At 33.9% G+C, this 26,735-nt stretch overlaps 1 protein-coding gene across 1 annotated transcript in view; it reads right to left on the minus strand.

The window, feature by feature from the left end:
* LOC123664686 (Down syndrome cell adhesion molecule homolog) overlaps positions 1 to 2,225 on the minus strand; it is a 44,680-nt gene extending 42,455 nt beyond the window's left edge. The window contains exon 1 of the mRNA XM_045599195.1: positions 2,150 to 2,225. Coding sequence (XP_045455151.1) covers positions 2,150 to 2,225 — 76 coding nt within the window. The remainder of the gene's footprint in view (positions 1 to 2,149) is intronic.
* Between the last annotated feature and the right edge of the window lie 24,510 nt (positions 2,226 to 26,735).

Raw genomic sequence — 26,735 nt, forward strand, 5'->3', positions numbered from 1 at the left:
TAGAACAATAATTGTGTTTGCAGGCAAACGAAAAAAAACAAACACAGACACACAACACACAACAGTCCCGAGGTGGTGTCGGGTTCCTCGTCCGCAAGTCTCTCGTTAACAGCATCGACGTCGTCAGGAGCGTATCAAGCAGGGTGGCGTACCTTATACTCAGAATATCCAAGCGGTATTCGCTGAAGGTCATACAGGTTTACGCACCGACCTCGGCACACCCAGATGACGAAGTGGAAGCTAAGTATGAGTAAATCTCTACAGCCATACATAGCTCTAAATGCCAGTACACTATTATGATGGGAGACTTCAACGCGAAGCTGGGCAGACGATGCGGTGATGAGTTGAGGGAGGGGCAATTTGGATACGGGCAACGGATTTCCCGGGGCTGGCTGCTGGCCGACTTCATGGAGAAAGAGGGACTCTTTATGATGAACTCCTTCTTCGGGAAGCCGGAACGACGCAAATGGACCTGGTTGAGTCCCGACGGCAGCGTCAGGTACAAGATAAACTTTATCATGTTGACGAACAAGCACATATTTAATGATGTCTCAGTGATCAATGCTGTGAAAACAGGAAGTGATCACCGACTTGTCCGAGGCACATTGAATATCGATGTCAAGCTTGAGAGGGGTTGGCTGATAGGGTCCTGCGCAGGACCGATCGTCGTGGAAAGCATTAGGGGAGGCTTATGCTCAGCAGTAGGCGTCCCTGAACTGATATGATTATATGATGATTATGAGGTCAAATTGTAATTGTCATAAACTTGTCCTTTCTTGTATTTAGGGAGCTTTTAGCAATACCCTCAAATAACTTGACGTATAAAACCTCAAGGATACAGCGGTGCTGGAGACGGCAGCTAATAGTGAGAACAGTTGTACATTGTATCATTATATCGTGTATATATATATATATATATATATATATATATATATATATAGCACAGATAAGGACTTTAACTGGCAGATAGCTGATTCAATAAGGAATAACTTAGGCTACTTTTATCGTAGACATTTTTTTATTTTGAACATCAATATAGTATATCTTATTGTAGCAGTGTGGCAGATTAATCTCTGATCCTTCTTCTATATGGGGAAACAGGCCTTTGCCCCGCAGTGGGATGATACAGTTTAAATCTACTTATAATATGTTGCGAAATATGGAGTTTATCATCCAAACTTTTAATTAACACTCATTTAATTAATAACTTTATTTCTATCATATATATACTTGAATTTTTAATTGAAATACATTTCTGTATTTCAATTGAAAATTAAAAAAATTGCGGCAACCCACATTGGAGCAGCGTGGTGGATTAAGCTCTGATCCTTCTCCTACATGGGGAAAGAGGCCTATGCCCAGTAGTGGGATATTACAGGTTGAGACGTTTAAATGAGATTCATAACGTAGTATCTTGTAAAAATTGTTGTAAAAAAATCATTGCAAAAAATATAAGCTATAAATTGAAGCTAAATATAGAATAATAACAAACTGACTTTTATATTATAAAAGCTTGATCCTACGCTCAGGGCAACTTGTCGCTTGCACAGCATAATCATGCTTAGTTTAACCACTTCTTTAAATTATTCACTGCTGGCAATATAGTGAAAATAAACTTAGTTGCTACAAATATATAAACTGTTTTTTTATTTATTTATTATTTCACTTACAAGAGCTTTGTAAATGTGAGCATGTTTTTTAACTGGTAAACAGGTAAAACCTATATTACTTGTATTTTACAATAATTACCTGACGTCTAACTGTAAGATCATAACTTGTCAGTGACCCGACATTTAATAATGATAATTACTAGTACCTGTAGAATGAACCCCAAGGTGTCCTAGTTAGTAGTACGAAGAAGCCAGCAGAGTAACAGCCGCCATCTTGTTAGTTTAATTATGACACTCACCTGCTATCTGTCGAAGAATTACATCTTAAGTCCTATTTAACACTGCTCAGAAGACCATCAGCAACCAGCAGGGTAGCCAGCCCACCACCTTGTGAGCTATACCATAAATATATTTTATTCATAGTGAACTCACATTACATCCTATTTGGCAGCGTGATGAAGTTGATTAGAAGATAGCAGGGCTACCACCGCTCAAACATCTTGCAAGTTACCAAACTTATAGCTTATCCCGATAATCACCTGGTATCTGTGGAGCGATAACACATAGCGTCCTAGTAAGTAGCGCGCTGAAGACGAGCAGGGCAGCCGGCGCCATCTTGTCAGTGACCAGCCATAGATTTCATCTGGCGAGACGCCTTTGCTCCTGTTGATAGAATAAGGACGATAAGCATCTAAAAGTATAAATAGCATATTACTTAATAAACACTTTTGTCACAGATCCCAAAAAATAATGTCTGTTATTGTAATTGAAAGTAAGCTAAACGTATAGAAAAAGCTTTTGCTCATCACTATGTGTTCTGTGCTCCCGAAACTAAACCATAAAAAGTAAAAAGGTGGCAGAAAAGCATACGGACCGCCTTAAGGAAAGTAGATATCGTAACCTATAGGCAATAGGGAATGTGCTTGCAATGCACCTAATGTAGAGAACATCAGGTGCATTGCAAGAGCGTTCCAAACCATATTCCCGACCCTTTCCCACTACAACGACCTTACTCACCACATTAGGTTTTCTCATAAAAAAAAGAAAGATTAAAGTGTGTTGTAGTAAATTATTACCCACTGTTAAAATATTGTCTTTATTTTGATAATTAAAGGTTTAATTCTTTAAAAAGTATGAATATGGAAAAATACTACTAATATGGTATTGATATAAAATATTTTTTATAAAGGATAGTATATATATATATATATATATATATATATATATATATATATATATATATATACACACATATATATATACCTATAATAAATATATCTATCTATATAAATATATATATTGTAACAAGTTGTTTTAGGGTTGTCAAAACAATTTATTTTATCTTTATTTTTAGCGTGCTAACCCTACTTGCACTTAACATTCATGCACAATATGCGACGCGATCAAGCGTAGGATTTATGCGCAGAGGGTGATATAATGAGTCACCCGTTCCTTTCATTCCCCCAGGAACCTTTGACAAGAGAACGAGGCGGGCTATAACGAGTGTCCTTTTTACTTAACGAAAAGGAAAACTAGACGACTTTTGTTTGTTTTTCTGTTTCAAAATGTTATGCTATTTTTCCGTTTCATAATGTTGCGTTACTTTTAATAAACAGATGAATGTTTTAAATTTTGTACTTGTATGTAAAAACTTTGTACTCCTTTTTACAAAAATTGCGCGGACACTTACAGTTTGCAAAGAGAAGTAGTGCAGAATGCTAATTATTATGTTTTTTTAAAACAATACATAAAAAAATACATTAAATCAATATAAAAAAAACATTACACACACTACCATGTATTTAACACACACACGCATATATAATGTTTTGTTAATTATTATAGAAAAGGTCGGATAACCATCCAATTGCTGGCCTTGAAATACACAGGTCGAAGACAAAGCTAGGTCCTGCGGTCACCAACCCGTCTGCCCAGCGTAGTGACTATGGGTTGGGTTCATCTCATGGGTTCATGCTATTTTTGGCGCGAACTTGTGGAGGCCTATGTCCAGCAGTGGACTGCAACAGGCTAAAGTGATGATGATGATAATGATGATGATGAGTAATTACACTCACAACAAAACTACGAAGTGTATGATGCATTTCAAACTTAATTTCTCGTTTTGAATTGTACATAGTCTGAAATTACAGTGTATGCACTGCCTTATAAAAATATTACTGTCTGAATTGTAGAATGGTTCATGCGTTTTGAAATATTTTCGCGGTCGTAACTTAAACATTAAAAAAATCGCGAATAGAATACTATCAAATATGACTGTTTATTCATCACCGTGTTTGATGTTCCGACCATTTCATTGCACAATGTATGAATGCTATAATTATGAGCACATTTTGTTGTTGAATAAATTTATTTCAAGTGAACATTCAAATAATAACTATAGGTATTACACACGAAATTTAAAAAAAAAGAATTTGCGAAAAATATGACACAAATAAAGTGCTATACGGTAAGAAACCGTACATACTACTAACATTGAGGACTGTTTAAGATTTATTTGTGCATTCAAAGTAGGTACAACACAAGCAACACAACTTGTAGATACTGTTTGGTCAGTACGCGGTGCTAATACACACTCGGCTTGATCGGTTAACATCAAAACTTTGACTTCTATAGTTGTAGACGTGAAGTCTATCCACTTAACTATTATAATTTAAATTAAAAATGGTACTTTAGCACAGCTTTAATGAGCAAAACTAATACGCTCTCAGTTTGACCAAAGTATTTGTTAGAAAAATGTCAATATCAAACTCTCACACACACTAACATTTTTGTTCTCTTTACACATACAACTTCGCAACAACATTGTAAAGTGATAAAACGTGTTAAAACAAACTCCACAACTTTCATATTAAAAGTCCTGAACTCACGTACATAAAACTATGAACTACAAGGGCGTACGAACAAATGTGCAGCGTTCATTTGTCTTTTATTTGTTAAATTAAAAGTTTATGCGGTGTGTTACGTTTAAATTCAGTTGTTTAGTTTTCATTACTGCATGCATTCAGTCTAGACTAGACGCTTCTGCTATAAGCCGGTATTGTATTAAATATAATAATGTTATTATTGTTGACTAATATTATGACGGAGACGTGAATTTATTTCGTTATGCCTTTGAATAGATTGTTTGTGTAAATTTAATGATTTTGAGAAGTTTTGAAACTATTTCACCGTAATAAATTTTGACAAATAAGAAGTAATTATTTCAGAATTTCCCAAATATAGTTATTAAAGGAAAAACACAACAAAGTAAATGACGTAAAGCTTACTAAATAAGCTTAAAAATACAGACAAATTGTTTTTTATTTAAATTTGTAGATCCCGAGCTTAGTATATTCAAACTGTAGAATCATTTTTATTATGATATTCTGAATAGTAGTAACTAGTGTCATTTTATTTAAAAGTATCTATTGCGAATCAGGAGGCGGGAAACTATTTTTAACCGACTTCCAAAAAAGGAGGAGGACTGTATTTTTTTTATGTATGTCACTTCAGAACTGTTGACTGGGTGGAGCGAATTCGACAAATTTTTTTCTTTCTTTTCACCGAAAGGTGGTGTGTGTCGTTTGGTCCCACTTAAATTTATTTGAGATCTAACAACTATTTTTCGAGCTATATCTAATAATGCGTTTTTACTTGACTATTTTTTCGTCGACCTACGTTGTATTAATGCATAACTTTTTACTGAGTGTACCGATTTTGATGATTTTTAATTTAATCGAAAGCTGATGTTTATCATGTGGTCACATTTAAATTTCATTGAGATCTGATAACAATTTTTGAGTAATCTTTGATAACGCGTATTTACTTGACTATTTTTTCGTCCATCTAAGTTGTATTTATATTTATATAGTTTTTTTTTTTCTATTTTAAGTAGCCAAATTTTTAAAAAGCTTTTTTTTAATTTAGACAGTTTTTTTAAGTTGCCTGCCAGAACCTGCACAGTAAATCTTTAATAATCTAGTAATTAAAAATCATCTTAGGTATTTATGTAAAAAATACGAGTCCCTCTTATAATTCTTATATAATATCAAAATAAAATATAAGATCAAAGCTTAAGCTTTTAGAGTAACATTTATAATTACTAACAAACACTTAACAAGATTGAATTAATCATTTCCAGTACGTCAAAATAATATTTTGATGTTAACTTTACATACATAGTTTCGTCCTGATTTACAATATTTCAATGTCCTCTCAGATTGTTCGAGAATATTTTAATACTAAGAACAGTAAGTACACAAATGTTCTAAATATATTTAATACATTGCATACATATATACATAAGGTTATTTATTTCTAAAGCTTTTTTATTGAAAATTATATTTAAAAAACGAACTCCATAAAATATTTTCATTTACCAATTCATTCAGAAAACATTTTTCGTAAAATATCATAAGACTAAAACATATAAAAATAACAATGCAAGTAAATTTTAAATGTTTGGATCCAAACATTAAAAGAAAAAGCCACCAAAACATTGTAAAACTTCGAATAACATTCTCACTTGGGAAAGCCATGCAGAATGCAGCTGCTACGAATACAAGCGTAAAATGAAAAAATAATTTTGACGCAATGTTGTGTAAACATATTCTTGTTTCTACAAATACCTAACACACAACAGTAACAATATAATAATAATAATTACAAACTGATCAGGTCTACAAAGTAAATAGATTAAGTACAGATCAGTTTCAATGATATCCTGAGTAGTTTAGGCGTCAATTCTATACCTCCTTGTGTAAATTGTACTACAAATCTCAATCAATATGACGATTGGTTTGGAGGGTAACATTCATAACTAAGTGTTGCTATATACCAAATATGCTTATAGTAAAAACTAATATAATTATTTATTTATCGAAATCAATGATCATCAGTAATTTTTTTTATTTTTTATCAGAGTTCGAGTATATACAAAACTATAAACGTATGTATGTTTCAGGACTTGGTAACGATATCAATAACGTTATCTTTGACGTTACTAAATAAAGATGTTTTTACCGACACTTCTTAAACTTTGCCACTCCATGCAAAAAATATTAACTGCGGATGTGGTAGTTGTTGGCTACGTAAAAGTTATAATTTAATTCCATTCCACTTGCCCATGCGCTATTATCAATTTCCCGCGCGGCTAGACCCGGTGCAGGGTTTCCCGCGCATCGAAATTCGAGTTCGCGTCGGTTTCTTAAAAAAAAAACAAATATAATTTAAAAATACACCTAAAGTGTAATTGTCACTTTTTTGTGCAAGAAGATATGGTATTAAGTATCAATTACTTAAGAAATATAAATATTAACAGCATGTAATGTGCTTCATAATCTAGACAAATAAAAAAGTTATACTGTATACGTATAGCTTGATCAAGACGTTAAATAACTAAATTGCGTGTTGGTGCACATTCTAGAGCGTACGGCTCATCCGACTGTAAGCGATTCCCGTAGCTTCAACGCCTGCAATACCAGCAGCATCGTAAGCGCGTTGTCGACCCTAACACCAATTCCCTAGGAGCTCTGGCCACCGTACTCACCACAGGAACACAATACTGCTTAAAAGCAGTATTATTTAGGTGTGGTCTTCAGGTGATGTATCTTTAAGGTCGACATACTTCCACAATCGGGCCAGATTTTATGTATATTTCCTGCTACGCTCTACCACCCTATATTTCTATCTAAATAATAACTTACCATATTAAGTATGCATGTAGTACTAGTTACACGAGAATATTACTGAACTAATATTATACGTCCATTTCAAATGATACAGCACTACACCGCTACCTCAGTAATTATCGCTACACACCGAAAAGCCGCATTACACACTCACAAAGCGACAAGCCGTGTACGTCTTGACTAACCCCGACTATCGAATTGTACTTCAATCTACACTAAATTTACATTCGAGAATTCCTAGCTGGATATGGCGTCGAATACATCTTATGTATGAATTTGTATTAATTATTAACCAACTTTAAAGCAAGGGGGTAATAATTCGAATGTTTTTGTTTTTAACCGACTTCCAAAAAAGGAGGAGGTTCTCAATTCGACTGTATTTTTTTTTTATTTTTTTTATGTATGTTACATCAGAACTTTTGACCGTGTGGACCGATTTCGACAAATTTTGTTTTAATCGAAAGGTGGTGTGTGCCAATTGGTCCCATTTAAATTTATTTGCGATCTAACAACTACTTTTCGAGTTATATCTAATAATGCGTTTTTACTTGACTCTTTTTTCGTCGACCTACGTTGTATTATACCGCATAACTTTCTACTGGATGTACCGATTTTGATAATTCTTTTTTTGTTGGAAAGGGGATATCCTTAGTTTGGTACCGTGATAAGGAAACCAGAATCTGATGATGGGATCTCAGAGAAATCGAGGGAAACTCTCGAAAATCCGTAATAACTTTTTACTGGGTGTATCGATTTTAATAATTTTTAATTTAATCGAAAGCTGATGTTTATCATATGGTCACATATAAATTTTATCGAGATCTGATAACTACTTTTTGAGTAATCTTTGATAACGCGTAGTTGCTTGACTATTTTTTCGTCGATCTACGTTGTATTACTTGTCGATGTAATTGAAGTCGGTTTTTTTTTTCGTTTGCGAGCAAACACAATTATTGTTATTATAACTTTTTAGTTGGTGTACCGATTTTGATTATTCTTTTTTTAACTGAAAGCTGGTGCATGTCGTATGGCTCAATTTAAATTTGATCGAGATCTGACGACATCTTTTTGAGTTGTCCCTAATAATGTGTAATCAGTTAATTATTTTTTTCGATTACATAATGATGTATTACTTGTCGACGTCCATCGAAGCCTTTTTTATGATCATACACTATTATTTTAGAACACACTAAACATCCATCCAATTTTACTCCTTTCTACATTCATGTCTACACACCTACATAAACTAACAGTTCCTAAGTCTACACAACAGTTGCTTTATGGTACCTAAATTTATCACGATCGTGTAAATATAATCAATTACAAACAATCAAATATTTCTCTATAATTCTACTACAGATTAAATAGAGGCCTAAATTTTATAAAGTGTAAACGTTGAAAATCAAGAACAAAAGGGTAACGCTAAATAGAATCCTTGACAAATTAAATTCAATTCAAAACTCAAATCGGGTTGTCTCTTTGTAATTAGTTTAATCTGTTGATATAAATTATACCAAGTTAATGAATGAAAGTAATTTATTATTAATAGGAGACGTTAAATGATTGTGATGCTGTGCGTGAAAAAGATTTATTTACGTCTGGTCCGATACTGACAGTATATAATTAGCTTTAATAATTAATACAACAACGTAAGTAAGTCTTACCTGATAAATTGCTTCTACGATAATAATAATGCCTGACGTCTGAAAAAAAGTATAGGCAATTTAGAGCCTATTAACGGTCTTAGCTTAATAATAATAAACAAAGTAACACAAGATAAGTAAACAAGACTATTTTTTATACTATATCGCCTATGTGTGATAAAAGTTAATAACATAATAATATATTGTATATATTAATATCTATATCATACACACACGGCTGTCTGTTCCTAGGATAAGCAACTTAATGCTTGTATCATAGGTAACAGTCGACTGATGTAGCTATTTTTTGATAAATATAAATTGATAGTATTATTCAGCTGTAGGCGACAATTTTTTAGTGATAAATAGACATAAATAATAGTTATATAAATAAATACACATATCACACCCAGAATCGAGTCGCTAATCGAACCCAAAGATCTGCACCGACGCGACGGGCTGGTTATAGCGGTACAAGGTTACTTATAGTTTCACCACATTATTATAACAAATTTTATTGTTATACTCACAAAAATATATCGAAAAGAAAATAATGTCATTCGCATATGCAAAAATCATTTTACAGTACTCGTATTTATAAAACCACAAGCTAGGATAAATAGAAAAGTATTGTACATTATTTAATATTTATATTGATAAACGTAGCAAAAAAAATATGTACCTTACATTCCACTCACAAAACGTGGAAATAGGAAATAAAATAAAATCAAGATTTATATACGAGTTTATAAAATAAAATGAATTTGATGACGTGTTGGCGCAGCTGGCACTAAGCGGCTGGGCACTGGCTTCTGCGCTGGCGGTTGCGGGTTCGACCCCCACTAACGACTGACATTTGTATTGGTAGATGTTTTCGGACTCCCGAGAAGACACAGGAGAAAATCCTACTGAGGGCCGTTGAATGTGAGGCATTTATTTATTATACAATATCTTTAAACAAAAGTCGCAGATAAAAAAGTTTAAAATGAGGTTTTTGTATTAAGTACCTACTTGAATAAAATGATGTTTAGCTTGCTATTTATAACAGCAAAAAAAAAGAAGAAGAGTAGAAAAAGAAGAGGTTATTGACGATAAATGGAGTATTTATCAATTCATTTTAAATAGAAAATATATTCTTAAAAAAAATATTCTTGAATAAATTGTTATGCAATTATTTCCGTCCTAACGTAATTATTAAAAGAAGACGGAAATAAATTCTGCTTACCATTAAAGATATGTAAACATTATTAAGTTAATGTAGGAGAAAAAAAATGTCTATAGAAGGAAACTTTCTTAAGAGTCGCGTAAGGCAAAGTCATTTTAAGTACAAAAATAATTAGATGTTGCGACCCCATATAGTTCTCAAACTCATGAAATGACAGCTCATTGACCTACAAATATGACACAAAATGTAAGACTTTTTTTTAATTTATCGAAACCCACCAATTTATTATCAACTTTACACATTTTTGATATGATATAAAAAAAATGTTTAGCTTTACACATATTTAATTGTAACAATGCCAACTTGTAGTTTTCAAAACAAAAATCGTTGCAACCGTGTTAGACGACTGCAGAAGAAAGATAAAAAGTCTTGAGACGTAACCATTTTAAAATAATTTTAGGTACCTAAATTTAGATTGGGCCTTAAATGAATACACAATTATTGGCATGTTGACGTAATGTAACAGAAACACATCGATGGAACTGACTTGATTTCATGAAAACGATTTGGGATACGATACAAAATAACGCCTCAAGTTGGTTTTCAATACGCCATTTATTAAAAATATATTTAAATATATCTTCTAATAAAACATCATTCTATTACAATGCACGAATGCCGAATACAAAGCGAACGTTAGCTCGCTTGTTTCCATTGAGAATATATGGTATGTTTATGCATGCAAAAAATAGATGTTATTTTATTCACGTTTCTTTGCATTGTGGCATTGCATAGAAGAAGTGTACACATGAACAGACTTTTCCCATTAAATTATGTTTATTAAAAGATAAAGGGGATCTAAAAAACATCATTTTTAATAGGTAAGTGAAAGTGTATTTTTTACATTGTTAAGCGGACTGCTTTTTTAGTGGTTTTACGAGCCAGTTAAGGTATAAATTAGGAAGTTCAAATACTTTTAGGCAGTGTTTAAAATACGTAGAATATCATTCATTGCATTTTTTACAAGTCGGATAAGTGTAAGACGATCTCTCATACAAAGAGTTTCGTTACATACTAATGTTTAATATTAATTTAATCTTCCTGTGTTAATAAATAAAATCCTAAAACAGATTCTGTAAACACTATACAAATACAAATATTTGTCACATACGGAGATCAAATAATTGACCGCTAGCAAATTAGCGTAGTAGCATCCCGACGCGTAGTCAAATAACATAAGAAAGAAGTTAAATATAAATAATAATAAAAAACTAGTTTGTTTTAGACCACATGACTGAAGGAAAACTTACGAAACGGAACTCTCTAAGGAAGTTTTACTTTAAAAAATCTGAATAACTTCTAGTAGTTTAGTAATCTTCCTTCCTTTTATTATGACTAAATTAGGCGAACCTAAATCTTTTGTTTATTGTTCATATTGGCAGCTTACCAATTAATACAAAGCTTCTGGATTTCAGCATGTTATTGAACTTAATTTAGGTCACAATGTCACTAATGACTAAGGACGCGTTCATTATGACTTCCCTAGATGAATGGGAGCTCGAGATATGACGCGACAAAATAGCATAATTCATATTACCTTTTATTCAAAAATGACATCAAAAGCGAATTGATTACAATTCGTATATCAATAGAAATATGTCCTAGAGTGGGGACTGCGTCTTGGAAAACGCAGTGTGGGACGTCCTCCTGCCCGCTGAACTGACAATCTACGTAAGTTTGCTGGTGTAGACTGTATGAGGATTGCGGAAAACCGGAATGTCTGGCGCGAACTTGAGAAGACTTATGTGCAGCTGTGGACTGCAAAAGGCTGCAGTGAGTGATATATATATATCAAAACAATCATACAAATGTCACAGCATCACATTTTAGCACGCTAAAATACAATTCTTTACAATTATACTTTTCAAGTATTAAGTCCAGGTTTTTTTGATTATCTGTATTTTTTTATCAGATGACTCCATATATTCAGTATGACATTTCTTGTATTGTTTTGTGTGTCTTAAAGTAAGACAACCTTAAGTTAATACGTCTCTAACAATATATAATAGTAATGCACTCATACCCATGTAGGAGAAGGGTGGGATTGCTAGGTATAGGCTTCTTTCACCATAGAAAGACGCCGTTTCCCAGCAGTGGGATGTTACTGCCTGAATTATGATCGACTCAACTGAATTGCTAAGTCAAGCTTCATTCTTTAGTAGAAGGTTGATTGAGATGCTTAGCCAACACGCTCCTCTGCTAAATCTGCTACTCTCCTAAACTGCGGTTCGACAGATGCCAACACTAAAAATTGCTATTATATATATTAACAGCGGAACACTTTACATCCTCTTCGAGACTTACAAGGAAAAAGATCAAAACTATATATAGTTTTGATCTTTTCTGCGGCATTAATGACACGCACTCCTACACTAGAACGGCTGTCAAAAGTAATAACACGTGATACATTAGTGCTTACTTAGGTACAGCCTCGAGTGTCATAAGTTTAGTAAGTTAAGTGGATAAAAATTATTGTATGTGTTATTTTTAGCAGATACGCCTATGTCATTGCAATGTAACAGCGCTCATGTTGGTGTCAGATTTATTTATCGAGCATGCGGGTGAAAGTAGAACAACATATATTAATATACTTGTAATAAATATAATATCTTCTTATTTAAATTCTTCTCTAGTTCAGATCCCCTACTATCAAGGATGAAAAGTTTCGCTCTCTGAGGCCCGAAGTGTGTAAATGTTAAAGTTATAATTATGAGCGACAACCCAAAAATTCAAACATTAAAATCGTTTTACGATTATTATTTATTGCTTTTTCTTTTACTTTATAACAGGTCATTCATATTAATAATATCACTTTTTATTGATTATATTATTTATCAACCGACTTCAAAAAAAGGCTTTTAAACCTAATAATTTTTTATTGGGTATACCGATTTAAATATATTTTTTGAATCGAAAGCTGGTGCTTTTCCTGTGGTTCTATTTAAATTTAATAAATATCTGAAGAATAATTGTAGAGTTATCCCTAATAATGGGTATTTAATCGACTATTTTTTCGACTACTATGTTACTTGTCGATGAAAATCGAAGTCGGTTTTTTTCGTTTGTAAGCAAATACAATTATTCATCAATAGTATCCAGTTTATATTCTCTGTGTGATTAAAATATACAAGAATAATCACTATCGGTATTTTTTACTAACCATATTTTTTTTACATTTTTCAATCTAAAAGCAGTAATGAGTTTAGTTGGAAATTTGTGTTCTTTTTTTTTTCATGTTAATCATTTTCACATTCGCCACATTAAAAACTGTAGAATATCTATCTATCTATCTATCACTACATAGTATGAAACAAAGTCGCTTTCTCTGTCCCTATGTATGCTTAAATCTTTAAAACTACGCAACGAATTTTGATGCGGTTTTTTTTAATAGATAGAGTAATCGAAGAGGAAGGTTTATATGTATAATACGTGCATAATATAATAGAGGAACACTGATAGTTTTTGCAACCGTACGAAGCCGGGGTGGGTCGCTAGTATTATTTATAAGAATATTATATTAAATTGTAATAATCACTACATAGTATAAACAATTAGCTTCCCGCTATCTGTGTGCCTCGATCCTTAAAACTACGCAACAAATTTTGATGCGGGTTTCTTTAGTAAACAGAGTAATTCCAGAGGAAGGTTAATATGCATAATAGATGCATAATATAGGAGAGAAAAGCTGATAGTTTTAGAGGTTTCAAATGTGATGTCGTAAATAAACACATTTTTTGCGCTTACATTGCAAATATTTATTTTATATTTAGCATTGCACCCGTGAGAAGCCTGGGCAAGTCGCTAGTATATAATATTTAATGACAGCATTATGTAATCTATGAAATTTCGTAACATATTTGACAATGTGATGTATTTTCGATAGAATATCATTAACACGCAAAGCTTCTAACACTAAACTAACACAAAATCTTCCCCACGTATGCATAAACACGGCTAACTAAAGCATGTAACACGGAAGTTAAAAGCGGGTGGAATGGAACTATTTTAAACCTGATCAAGATTTTAAACTTTAGCCTTCAGAATTGCTATAAACAATTGAAATTTCTAATACTACTTATGTAAAAATTGAAAATTTTACACTAATAGCTTCATATCAAGAGAAATTTTCATTATGGCCAGCTTGTGTGAATATTAGAGTATGTAAATTTTATTTGCTTTATCACAAGAACAAGAACAGTACAAAAAATATGAGCTTATCTTACAAAATAATTCGCTTAAAGCGCTTTAACGTCTCAAGCAGCTAACGTAAGCAATTATACTAAGCGCTGATTAGATAAGCTAAATTCTTTGTAATAGAATGAAAGAATATATGTTTACGCTTTACGACGTTTTTTTCTTGGCGTTGCAGTGACCCATTATTTTAAAGCCAAGATAAAATATTAAAAAGTTTTTTAAGGAAGGGTTTCTTACTTTCATCTAATTTAAAGTTGATATGTTATTGTATAATTTTATGGCCTTTAATTAACTTTCTAAGATACTACTAGACGACCTGCGCGGATTTACTCGTGTTTGGCGTTATTACTACGCCATGGAACATGAATGCAAAAAAAAACAAAGCAATTTTCTCGTTTATAACAAAAGTAATACGACTATATAGTCTAATTATGTCATTACACTCTAAAAACGTCATAACACAGTCATACTAGGTAAAATAACTTGGCTTATAAAATTCATCGCTAGAAGCACTTTAAAAGCTGGAAGGGTCTAGCGATACAATAGTATCCAGCGCTCGAGCGCTTGTTAGCCACAGTCCGTGTAATACAATTAAGGAACGCACACGGCTCATTAGTAGCGGTAGTTTGGAAAGCGTCCAGCGTCAGTTACACGAAATATTATTTTATTTCGTTCATACGGCTGTTGGCTTAGGTTTTTTCTCATTTTAGGTATTACTGTTCTTAATAAATGCAAGACGGCGACCCGTAATTATAATACCAAGAACAGGAACTGTTTTGAGTTTGACTTAATTTTCTTGGTAACTACAAATAGTATTTCTATATTGAATTTGGAAAAAAAAATATGTACAATAGTTCGGTATGTTTGCTTTTTACAGTCAACAATTTTAATTTTTTGTTTTTTTTTTAGTTTTGTATAGGAATGGTTTTCACCGACTTTTCCAGTATTTTGCTAGTTGGTATTCTGAAGATAGTAATATATCAAATCAAAATATCTGGTGTATCACAATCGGTTCTATACATAAAGATACACCGATGCATATTCATTAAACAGCTTCACATTATGAAATCATAAAAAAGTTTACGTCGTGGCGTCAGCTATAAGACTCCGGCAATAGCCTTGGTTCAACGTAAACACATCCCTTCCCGAACCACTCGGGCGTTCATATGTTAACGTTTTTGCGGCCAATTTGGTTCATCCCTTATGTCATGCGTTTCTTGTTCTTCATTTAAGAGGGAAAGTATAAAAGGCCAATTTTTTGCACGTTTTACTGCGTTTTCTTGTGATACGATATTTTGTGTTTGTGAGATTAGACAAAGTAACGTTTCGTTTTATAATTAAATGTATATATGTTTCTTTTTTGACACCGCGTTGGCGCAGCGGTCACAGCCATGGATTGTACCTGTTACGCTGGCGGTTGCGGGTTCAATCCCCGCACATGACAAACATGTTCACAAACATGGCCAATGCCATGGTCTGGGTGTTTGTGCAGTCCCTGTGGGTCCCCACCGTGCCTCGGAGAGCACGTTAAGCCGTCGGTCCCGGGTGTTATCATGTACACCTGATAGCGATCGTTACTCATAAGGAATATATCCGCCAACCCGCATTGGAGCAGCGTGATGGATTCAGCTTTGATCCTTCTCCTACATGGGAAAAGAGGCCTATGCCCAGTAGTGGGATATTACAGGCTGAAGTGATGTTTTTTTTTATATCACTAGATCAGCAAACAAGCGTACGGCTCACCTGATGATAAGCGATTATCGTAGCTTATAGACACCTGCAACACCAGACGCATCACAAGCGCGTTGCCGACCCCATCCCTAATTCCCACCAGGAGATCTGATCACCTTAATTAGCGCAGCGGTAATAACACTGGCTATTGCGCTGGCGGTCGCGTATTCGATTCCCGCTCACGACAGACATTTGTATCAACCATATAGATGTTAGTCGTGGTCTGGGCGTTGTGTTTGTGTATTGTATGTTTCCGGAAAATCCTACTGGAGGATCCGTTGAGTGTGAGACGTTTATTAGTTTATTAATTAATCACCAACAGAACAAAACACTACTGGAAAACAGTGTTATTTACCTGTGATCTTCTGTAAGGTCGAGGTACTAACTCAGTCGGTCTGCTCCATGTTTTGAGCAGGAAATTTCCTGCTGTGCCCTACCTTAGAAAGTCAGTACTGGGGTACCAGTTGGGCTGCTCCATATTTTGAGGAGGAAATTTTCCTACCTCACTTTGATCCCTACCTCAGTTAAAAAGATTGAATTGATATCGGGACAAGTTCTGTATAAAATGAAATAAAAATGATTAAAAATAGATGTGTTCACGAAAATTTATATGAGTTTACGACGCCGGCTGATGACCGGTTTAGCCGATTTGTGATAATAAAGAGGCTAATTAAAACAATAACCATTATTAATTTAATTATCATATACAAATACGAAAAAAGTGACGAAATCTGTGGTGTAACGGTGCGTGTGCCGTGCCGGCGGCGCCTTAAAACTCGCTTAAACGCTCGGAGTGGATATTTGTGTTTATACAAATATTTATTTCCGGGCTAGTTGCTAGTCCCTGTGGGTCTCCCCACCGGACCTCGGAGAGCACGTTAAGCTGTCGGACCCAGTTGTTATCATGTACACCTGATATAGATCGTTACTCATAGTAGGGAATATATCCGCCAACAGCGGAGCAGCGTGGTGGTTAAGCTCTGATCCTTCTCTTACATGGGGAAAAAGGCCTATGCCCAGCAGTGTTATATTACAGGCTGAAGCAAATGACGTGAAAATACACAAACAGTTACAACCCAACTCTAACTGAAACAGCCAGTACACCAAATGATCAATGACATTGCTTGGCACTGGCTTCTTCTGAAAATAGAAAAAGATTCGAAGTAGAATCCCAAACGATCCCAAATTTTCCCATCAACAAATATACAACATATAACAATCCTTTACAGACATTTTATGATAATAAATGAGACCATCGACTTTCAGATACACGAAATTCATAAATAATGACAAAAATATAAAGGCTAGATTTAGAAACAAACAAAAAGAAAATGTGGAATTCAATTAGTTCTTTTGTGTTTTTTTTTTTTCATCCGATAACTTTTGTTACCACTCGGAACTTTAATAAAAATAAGGCAATGATTCGAATGTTAAATTACATGTCATTTGAAAAAAATATGTACTGAGGTAATTGTTGTACGTCAGAAAATATTTGTAGTAATATTTTTTATTTTTTTATTATTGATCACCAAATTTTACTAAAGCCGTAAGCTTATTTATTTGATTAGATTTATATTTTCGCAACAATATTGATACAAATTTATTTTATGTAGGAATAAAACCTCCTCTGTTATTTGTTTGATTACTTTATTTATTGAGTTTGTTACTCTTTTATATTTAGTTTCCTTATTTAATTTAAGACCAGCAATAGTTTATCGAAATATATATTTTATTCTAGCTTTCATCATTATCATTACAGCCTATACAGTCCACTGCTGGACATAGGCCTCCACAAGTTTACGCTAAAAATAACGTGAACTTATGTGTTTTGCCCATAGTCACCACGCTGGGCAGGCGGGTTGGTGACCGCAGGGCTGGCTTTGTCGCACCGAAGACGCTGCTGCCCGTCTTCGGCCTGTGTATTTCAAAGCCAGCAGTTAGATGGCTATCCCGCCACCGGTCGGCTTTTTAAGTTCCAAGGTGGTAGCGGAACTGTGTTATCCCTTAGTCGCCTCTTACGACACCCACGGGAAGAGATGGGGTGGCTATATTCTTTAGTACCGTAGCCACACAGTACATTCTAGCTTTCTATTTCTTTCATTTAGCTATTCTAGCTTTAATCTACACTAACACTAGCTGACCGCGCAAAGGTTGTTTTGCGACATATTAACCCGTTTAAACCTACTACATAAGTTAGGGGTATGAAAAATAGACGTTGGCCGATTCTCAGACCTACCCGATATGTACACAAAATTTCATAAAAATCGGCGCAGCCGTTTCGAGGACGAGAATTTTATATATAAGATAATAAAGCTGAAAAGTTTGTTTACTTAAACGCACTGATCTCAAGAACTACTAGTCCGATATGAAAAAATACTTTTGCATTGGATAGCGCATTTACTGGCAAAGGTTTTTTTTTACCAAAATACACATGGCGGAAACTGCAGGGCACTGCTAGTTATTATATATACTTATATGTTATAATATACTTGAAGTTACACCGCCAGAATCACAATTGTCAAAACCGTATCTAGTTTCTCAGATATTGAGAAAAAAATACAGATAGACAGAGGGAGGAACTTATTATGAATTGCCATTTTTTGCTTCAATAGTAAAATGATGTTTATGAGAATAAATTCTTAAAAAAAAAAAATTCCGAAAAATCTGTCATAAACAAATATTGGCTGGTTACAATTTCAATACATAATATGTAGGCAAAGACAAGCAACTAAATAGAAAAGAATTTTTAGCATCGTAAGACAATTGTCTTATTATAGGTAAGATAATGGTCTTATTATATTATATGGTAAATAAAGTTTCTTGAATAAATTAGAACCCTGCTTCTCCCTCGAACGTTGTTATAATAAAAAAAAATTACCAAAAATAGTTTTCATTCACATATAATATACATAATATCACAATACGAATATATGAATATATAAAAACAACATTCCGTATGCCAGAACATACTATTTTAAAATTTAAAAAGTTAAAGAAGTCCGTTATATAAAAAATACTCGTAATGATGCAATTAACCTTACCATTTTAAAAATTCTTCCGGTTAATCTGTAACAAAAGAATACAATTTGAATTTAGAACTCCAGTGAATCTTACAATACTTGATTCCTCATTGTTCACCGGAACCAATAAAAATAAAATTTAGAATTTTATTCAAAGATAATAGCCAGTATTTAAAGAGTCCAATAATTTAAGTGAAAATGTAAAAAAACACTGGCCGCATTCATTTGTAAAAACGTAAATAAATACCGTAATTCAGATTCCGTGAATGGAACGCATTCAAATTTGAAAATGGAAGCTCTTTTCTGTTTGTATATATGAAAATTTGACTGTCGGGGTTTCTTATAATGCGATATATGAGTGAATTAAAAAATTAGAAAAGATTAAATATTTTTTATTTTTTCCTAAGCCACAAGAGATGACTTGAAGAATTTTCTTCATAGTAAAAACTATTAGGGAAAGTTATATGCAGTAGATCTCCACGATTTGACTTACAGACAAAATGACAATAAAAGCCAGAACACAGAAAAATGTGTTAGAATTTTTAATATTGCTAAATTGTTGTATACAGTGAGAAGGCGAAGAGAAAAAAGCAATTTCTCGCACTTTTTCCAGATATTAAGATACAAATCGAATTCCATACATGGGTATGTACTTGTACGTTCTTCCTGCATAATGCCGCAATGCGTAGCTCTTTGTTGAGCTCTGAAAAGCCAAATATATTATTCGCTATCTGTCCCCCGAGTTACATTCGCGTTCATGCTCCTATGACATTATGGTTTCCTGGTACTTCTTTAGTACAAACGCTTTTATTTTTTTCTTTTGTCTAATAAAAATATAATTTTAATTTCTGTTTGAATGTTATAATTAAAGCTCTTTCCTTTAGTACTTGTGTAGAACACGACTAAAAACAATCTATGATAAACTTATTTCTCACTTCAAATCTATAGTTATTCATTTACAATACACACTTTTAACTACATTAAATAAGTTATCACATTAATCACGTATATACCACTTATCGAGTAGCAACGTTAGCCACACAATAATTAAACAATAACTGGCTCTTCACTTACAAATTATCATATTTATAGGACAGCATAAACGATAACAGTATTTATTGTGTAACTACCCTACAAAACAGGTAACAAAGATGGTGACTGACTAATCGAAAATGTATATGAACCATTCGGAAGATGTTGTCACGATCTTTGTATTGTTCCGCCGTTAAACGAATAAACAATAACAGTAACATCGACACTAAAACCAATATTCTAATAATTGTTAGAATATCAAATTTAAACGTTAATACGTTTTACTTAAAATAATATATTTTGTCTGACAGTGTTCCTTACTGGTTAATCTCTGAAATAGTTGATGTTATAAATGCATTTATGGTATCTGCCGACCCGCAGTGGAGCAGTGTGGTGGATTAAGTTCCGATCCTTATCCTACATGGAAAAAGAGCTCTATGCCTAGAAGTAGGATGTTACAAGCTGAATCGTATCGTGCTGTTTTGGTATCCATCATCAACCACGTTTAATACACAAGATATGTATAAGTCTCAACCCTGTTAGAAGAATACTTTTCAGTTTTACATATTTTGATTTTGCAAAGACCTATTCAATTTTAAGCAGCTTCAAAAACGGAAGAGGTTCACAATTCGACTGTATTTTTCAAATGTGTATTGTCATAAATTTTTAATGGATGTAACGATTTTGATTATTCTTTTTTTAATCGAAATCTAGTTATTGCCATGTAGTCTCATTTAGTACTTTATGGGTTATCTTTAATAATTGCTATTTACTTGACTTTCTTTTCGCCTACTTAGATTGTAATGGTATTGATTGTATTTTGGGGGTGCGAGGAACGGGGTGTAAAGTCCCTCATTCGCCATCGAAAAGCAAGAAAAACCCTAATGTTTATTGTCGGGTTTTTGTATAAATACTTTCAATCTTCGGATAACTTTAATATCGCCATGTAGCATACGTCAATTCTTAGTTCGTATGTTGCGCAATAGATGTCGCTACATACTTATTGATGTAATTGTAGTCGGTTCTTTTTCGGTTGCGCGTCTGCCATGATCGAGAATCAAACGAGCAATCTTTGGCATTAAACGGTTTTTCCACACCGCTACACCGAACGATTGTCGAATACATAAGCGATAATAATATAAGGTTTTATTTTTCAAATTATCCATGTTTTTTCGAGCTAAGCTCTTGCGAGTTGAACTATGTTGGTTTTATCATTTTATTTATTATCATTGTACAAGGAAAAAATATTCCACGCTCAAAACAACGCGGAAATGGGACAATTTCCTAATAACATTTGGTAAGAATTATTACATTAATAGAATGTTTCTGTAACCATATTTACTTATCTGATAAAGTTTTTCGATGGTTGGGGCAGTAGTCACAGTAATCGGTTATTGAACTTCCGAACGCGTGTTCGATATTTGTATCGGTAATGTGGTTTGTTGTAGTTTAGGCTTTTGTCTTTTTCAAGTTTCCGGTTTCTTCCGGTTCTGGGCTGTTGTGTATAAGGTGTTATTGTTAATTGTTATAATTTAAAGTAGGTCATCAAGATTAAGTTAAATTATGTTTAGACAAACATGAAGACTATATAATACCAAAAAAACAAAAGAATTTATTCAAATTATTAACTTAATTTAAAATAAATATTAAAATACGTAATCAATGTAACAAAAAATGTATAATTACTAGCCAATACTGTTTTAAGCCATTATTTACAAAACTCTCAACATAGAGCAATTGAATCCTGCGACAGGTAAACAAAACTCTTCCTAAATTTAACTATATAATTAATTTTATTTGAATTCAACATAAAACTAACAAATTTTATAAACAGACAAAACGTAATCCCTTTATGACATACAATAATAAATTAAAAACAAAAGACAAGCTAGAAGTATAGTCCTTTTTCCTCCTTTTTCATCCTTTCTTGTCAAAAATTTCCGACGTAGACAGTCCAGAGAACTTTTTACTCAATAAAGGCAAAGCGGCTTATGAAATGCGAAAAAAAAAATATAACAATATCAGTGGCAAGAAATACTTTCGCATAAAGATGATATTTTTATTATTAATTGAGTAATATTGTAGTTGAAGAGGGTAGTGCAATTTATTTCGTTCTTAATAACGTGTACTGAAATTGGCTGAGGATTTAATATACGCCGAGTCTGAGTCCGTAAGTACTCTTAGGTAATCTTAGGTAATATTGGGTATTCTGTAATCTGGAATGAGTAATATTTGTTTAAGAAATAAAGGGTACAAAATTATATACATTTGTTACAGTTTGTTAGAAACCGTTATTAAATAAAGTAAGCGCTGTCGATCTAGTTAAACATATGATTTTTTTAGACTTTTTGCGTATAAGGAGAGTTATGTTCTCAGTTAATATAAATAATGATATAACGTACAGCAAGAAATATCTTGCTTATAATCTGGAGTAACTCAACTGGGGAAGTCCCTCAACACATCTCATCATCATCATCACCAATCTGTAAAAGATGACCATAGCCAATAATACTGCTACATTTTAGCATTGCGGTAGCCGGATATCCTGGGGATGGCCTGTACAGTCGATGTAGAATTGGCAACACATTTGAAACGCTCTAGATTACATTGCTTATGTAGCCGCTTACCGACAGGCTAACTGCAATTTTTTTTTTTTTTTGTTACTCTTAGAAGAAATTCTTATTTTTGTACAAATTATTTATGATAAAAAGAAATATACATATTGACGCGCGTTAAAAAAAATATATGTAATAAATAAATGTAAATGTAATTAACTTAAAAGCGCATAGAACAAGAGAATATTAATTCTTTCTTAACGCGACTAACTAAATCACAGAGAGGTAAATATATATTTAAAAGAAGTTAGCGATCAGATTGGATTGGTGAACAAAATTAAATTAGACTACTGTAGGAAGTAATTTAATACAAGTTAACACAATTTTAAGCTTAATACAAATTTGAATGAACAAACAACTTTATCTTCATTTTATGGATTAAACGAACGAGTTTAACTCAAGCCGAAATTATTTTACTGTGTGGCTACGGTACAAAAGAATATAGCCACCCCCTCTCTTCCCGTGGGTGTCGTAAGAGGCGACTAAGGGATAACATAGTTCTGCTACCACCTTGGAACAATACAATACAATACAAATATACTTTATTGTACAACCAAAAACAATACAAATAACATAAAAGGAAAAGAAACAAGCGAGAAATAATAACTTGAAAAGCCGACCGATGGCGGGATAACCATCCAACTGCTGGCTTTGAAATATACAGGCCGAAGACGGGCAGCAGCGTCTTCGGTGCGACAAAGCCAGCCCTGCGGTCACCAACCCGCCTGCCCAGCGTGGTGACTATGGGCAAAACACATGAGTTCACGCTATTTTTGGCGTAAACTTGTGGAGGCCTATGTCCAGTAGTGGACTGTAAAGGCTGTAATGATGAATGATGAAATTATTTTAATTCTATACTATGAACTGAAATACATTTTTTCTTTAATCTAATATTCATTTAAACTACATTGTGGGTTCGAATTATTTCTGACACGCGGGTGGAGGTTAACAGTGGTCACTTATCATAGCGGGCCTCCGTGACACGTGGCTCCGCGGAAACTCCCTGGACGATCAACCGCCAGTCTCTCGAGTTCAGGTGTCCCAGGTCCACAACACCATCTCCATCACGAGGTTAGCCGGGGCTAAAAAAAAAATTCTCGGCCAGAGGGAAGAATCCCGATGCAGATCCGAAGAGGTTAAGCAGTTCCTTATCGTAGATGTTGGGGTCCTGGCAGCCAAAATCCTGCCACGTGGTAATACCGGCAACAACGGCACCGCACGTGTCCGCCACGCCAAGGACCCTGGAAGGTCACACCAAAAAGTGAGCCCTTCCGTAGTCAACCCCCAACGTCTCTGGGTTGACACGGAAATGACCCACAAAAACAAGCACATCCTAACATTTTACAATCATTACAGCCTATACAGTCCACTGCTGGACATAGGCCTCCACAAGTTTACGCCAAAAACAACGTGAACTCATGTGTTTTGCCCATAGTCACCACGCTGGGCAGGCGGGTTGGTGACCGCAGTACTGGCTTTGTCGCACCGAAGACGCTGCTGCCCGTCTTCGGCCTGTGTATTTCAAAGCCAGCAGTTGGATGGTTATCCCGCCATCGGTCGGCTTCTTAAGTTCCAAGGTGGTTGTGGAACCTTGTTATCCCTTAGTCGCCTCTTACGACACCCACGGGAAGAGAGGGGGTGGCTAAATTCTTTAGTGCCGTAGCCACACAGCACATACATTTTACAATAACATTTTACAATAATTTAATTTAATAAAACAATAAACCTTAGAGCAAATAAAATTAATCTAACACACGCAATCTACACACATATTGACAATTAAAACAAAAGTAAGTTAGTAATTAAAATTAAATAAAAGTTTTTAATATTACAACAACTCACCCAACAACATCGTACCCTGAACCTGACCAAGACTAAAGACAACGGAAAAGGAAGGAGCCGCACAGCACCAGCGCTTATATAGTACTGAGCCTAATCTACACTGCGAACCCCACCTACTCCTGCTTACGCAGCCCAAAGACACGAAACACGGCAATAGCGAAACGCCTAGCAATGAAGAATAGCAACTCGACGAACGAAGGAATTGTTAAGAGAATGAACGAAGAATAAAAATATACGTTACAATATAAACCTTTGTAGTGAAATGAACCGAATGAGAACTAATATAAGAAACGGCTAATACAATCAAACTTGTAAAGGAATCGCTTGAAAAGACGTCCCAAATCCTTTAGAAACGACTCATGTGTACATATTTATGACGTCATACTTTCGCTTCTATGGAATAAAGTAATTCGTGTTATTTCGTGCGTAATCGGATGAATCGAAACCGTTAATACACATTAGTTTAATTAATCAAACGAAATGGATTGCGCACGGATTAGCGCCGAGCCGTAATAATAAAACTATATTCGTCCTTTTCTAACACGTATAATTAAAGCTAGATGGATTATATATAAAAGAGTAGATTTTGCGAAACTATGATAATGGAAGAGTTCAGCAGTTGTGATAAATTTCCACACGAAAAAAATTATATAGTCAAAAAAATGATATGATCTAAATTAGGTGTGTTACCCTACTAATAATTTTGCCATAATATTTTAAATGTATCTGTTTATGCATATATGAACGTATGTATGTGTAACTAGTAATCTATATGTTTGCCTGTTTGGTACATGTATATGTATGTTATTTCCATTTTATGGTATTCGCTTTGATTTCTGTTTTCCAAAACTACAAAATGTCCTCTCTGGTATAGCTTAAAATGTTAAGATGATTCGATAATGCTTAATCCTGCCTTTTACGTTACATACACACACACACACGCGCACACACGCACACACACACACACACACACACACACACACACACACACACACACACACGCACACACGCGCACACACACACACACACACACACACACACACACACACTTCAGGCTATCGCAGTCCACTGTTGAACATAGGCCTCCACAAGTTTGCGCCAAAAATGGCGGGAAATCATTCATTTTGCCCATAGTCGCCACGCTGGGGTGGCGGGTTGGTGACCGCAGGGCTGGCTTTGTCGTACCGATGACGCTGCTGCCTTTTACGTTAAATATAATTATACATATAAAGCGTGCCTGAAAGTTATTCCTAAACAATTTAGTGTATAATCTTGTAAATCCTAAGGTAACCGCTAGGGACTCTGGTCGCACGCTTGGTAAAATTTGAAATTCATACATGAAAGGTCAACGAACGAAGAAGTAATGGAGTCTCATCACAATAACATTTTTATTTTTTTAAATATATTATACCGATTATTTAACAGAACTATTTCGAGAAGGTGTTTTCGTGTCAAGTTTTTGTCTTTTCTAAGTCTTCATTTTTAATTTCCTTGTTGAATATATTACGAGTATATATCGATATCATTTTATAGCAACGTATTGAAATAGGTCGTAACTACTGACGTATATTTTCTTGTGAGATTTGCTTACTAATAACCTTTTATCTGCGACATTTTCCACGTGAATAAATGAATAAATCCTGAGGAAAATTTTTACATTTTGAAGATATTTGCTCCTATCTATATCAACTGGCTTATTTAGAATAGAGGCATTAAGTTGCCTACCTTAGGAACGGATGACCATATATATTATAATGTTTATTATATATTTATTTCGAAAATAATTCTTATAACTACTTCTTATTAAGTGCCTAAATTGAATGATTCATGGTGTAACTTCAACACAATAAGATGACGGCCTTTACACTTATCTTGACCATTTAATTCCTTTTTCTATGACGAATATTTGTTTTTAAGGTCTAATAAATAAATAATAAATAAATAAATATTTACACAATACCCACACGGTTGCCTGTTCCTAAAGTAAGCAACTTAATGCTTGTGTTATAGGTAACAGCCGACTGGTATAGCTACAATTTTTTTTTTCGATAATCATACTTATAAATAATACATATACAAATATATAAATGAATATTTATATTACACCCAGACTCGGGGTGAAAATCGAACCCA

This window comes from Melitaea cinxia, chromosome 22 (assembly GCF_905220565.1).
Source record: "Melitaea cinxia chromosome 22, ilMelCinx1.1, whole genome shotgun sequence".
Taxonomy (NCBI): domain Eukaryota; kingdom Metazoa; phylum Arthropoda; class Insecta; order Lepidoptera; family Nymphalidae; genus Melitaea; species Melitaea cinxia.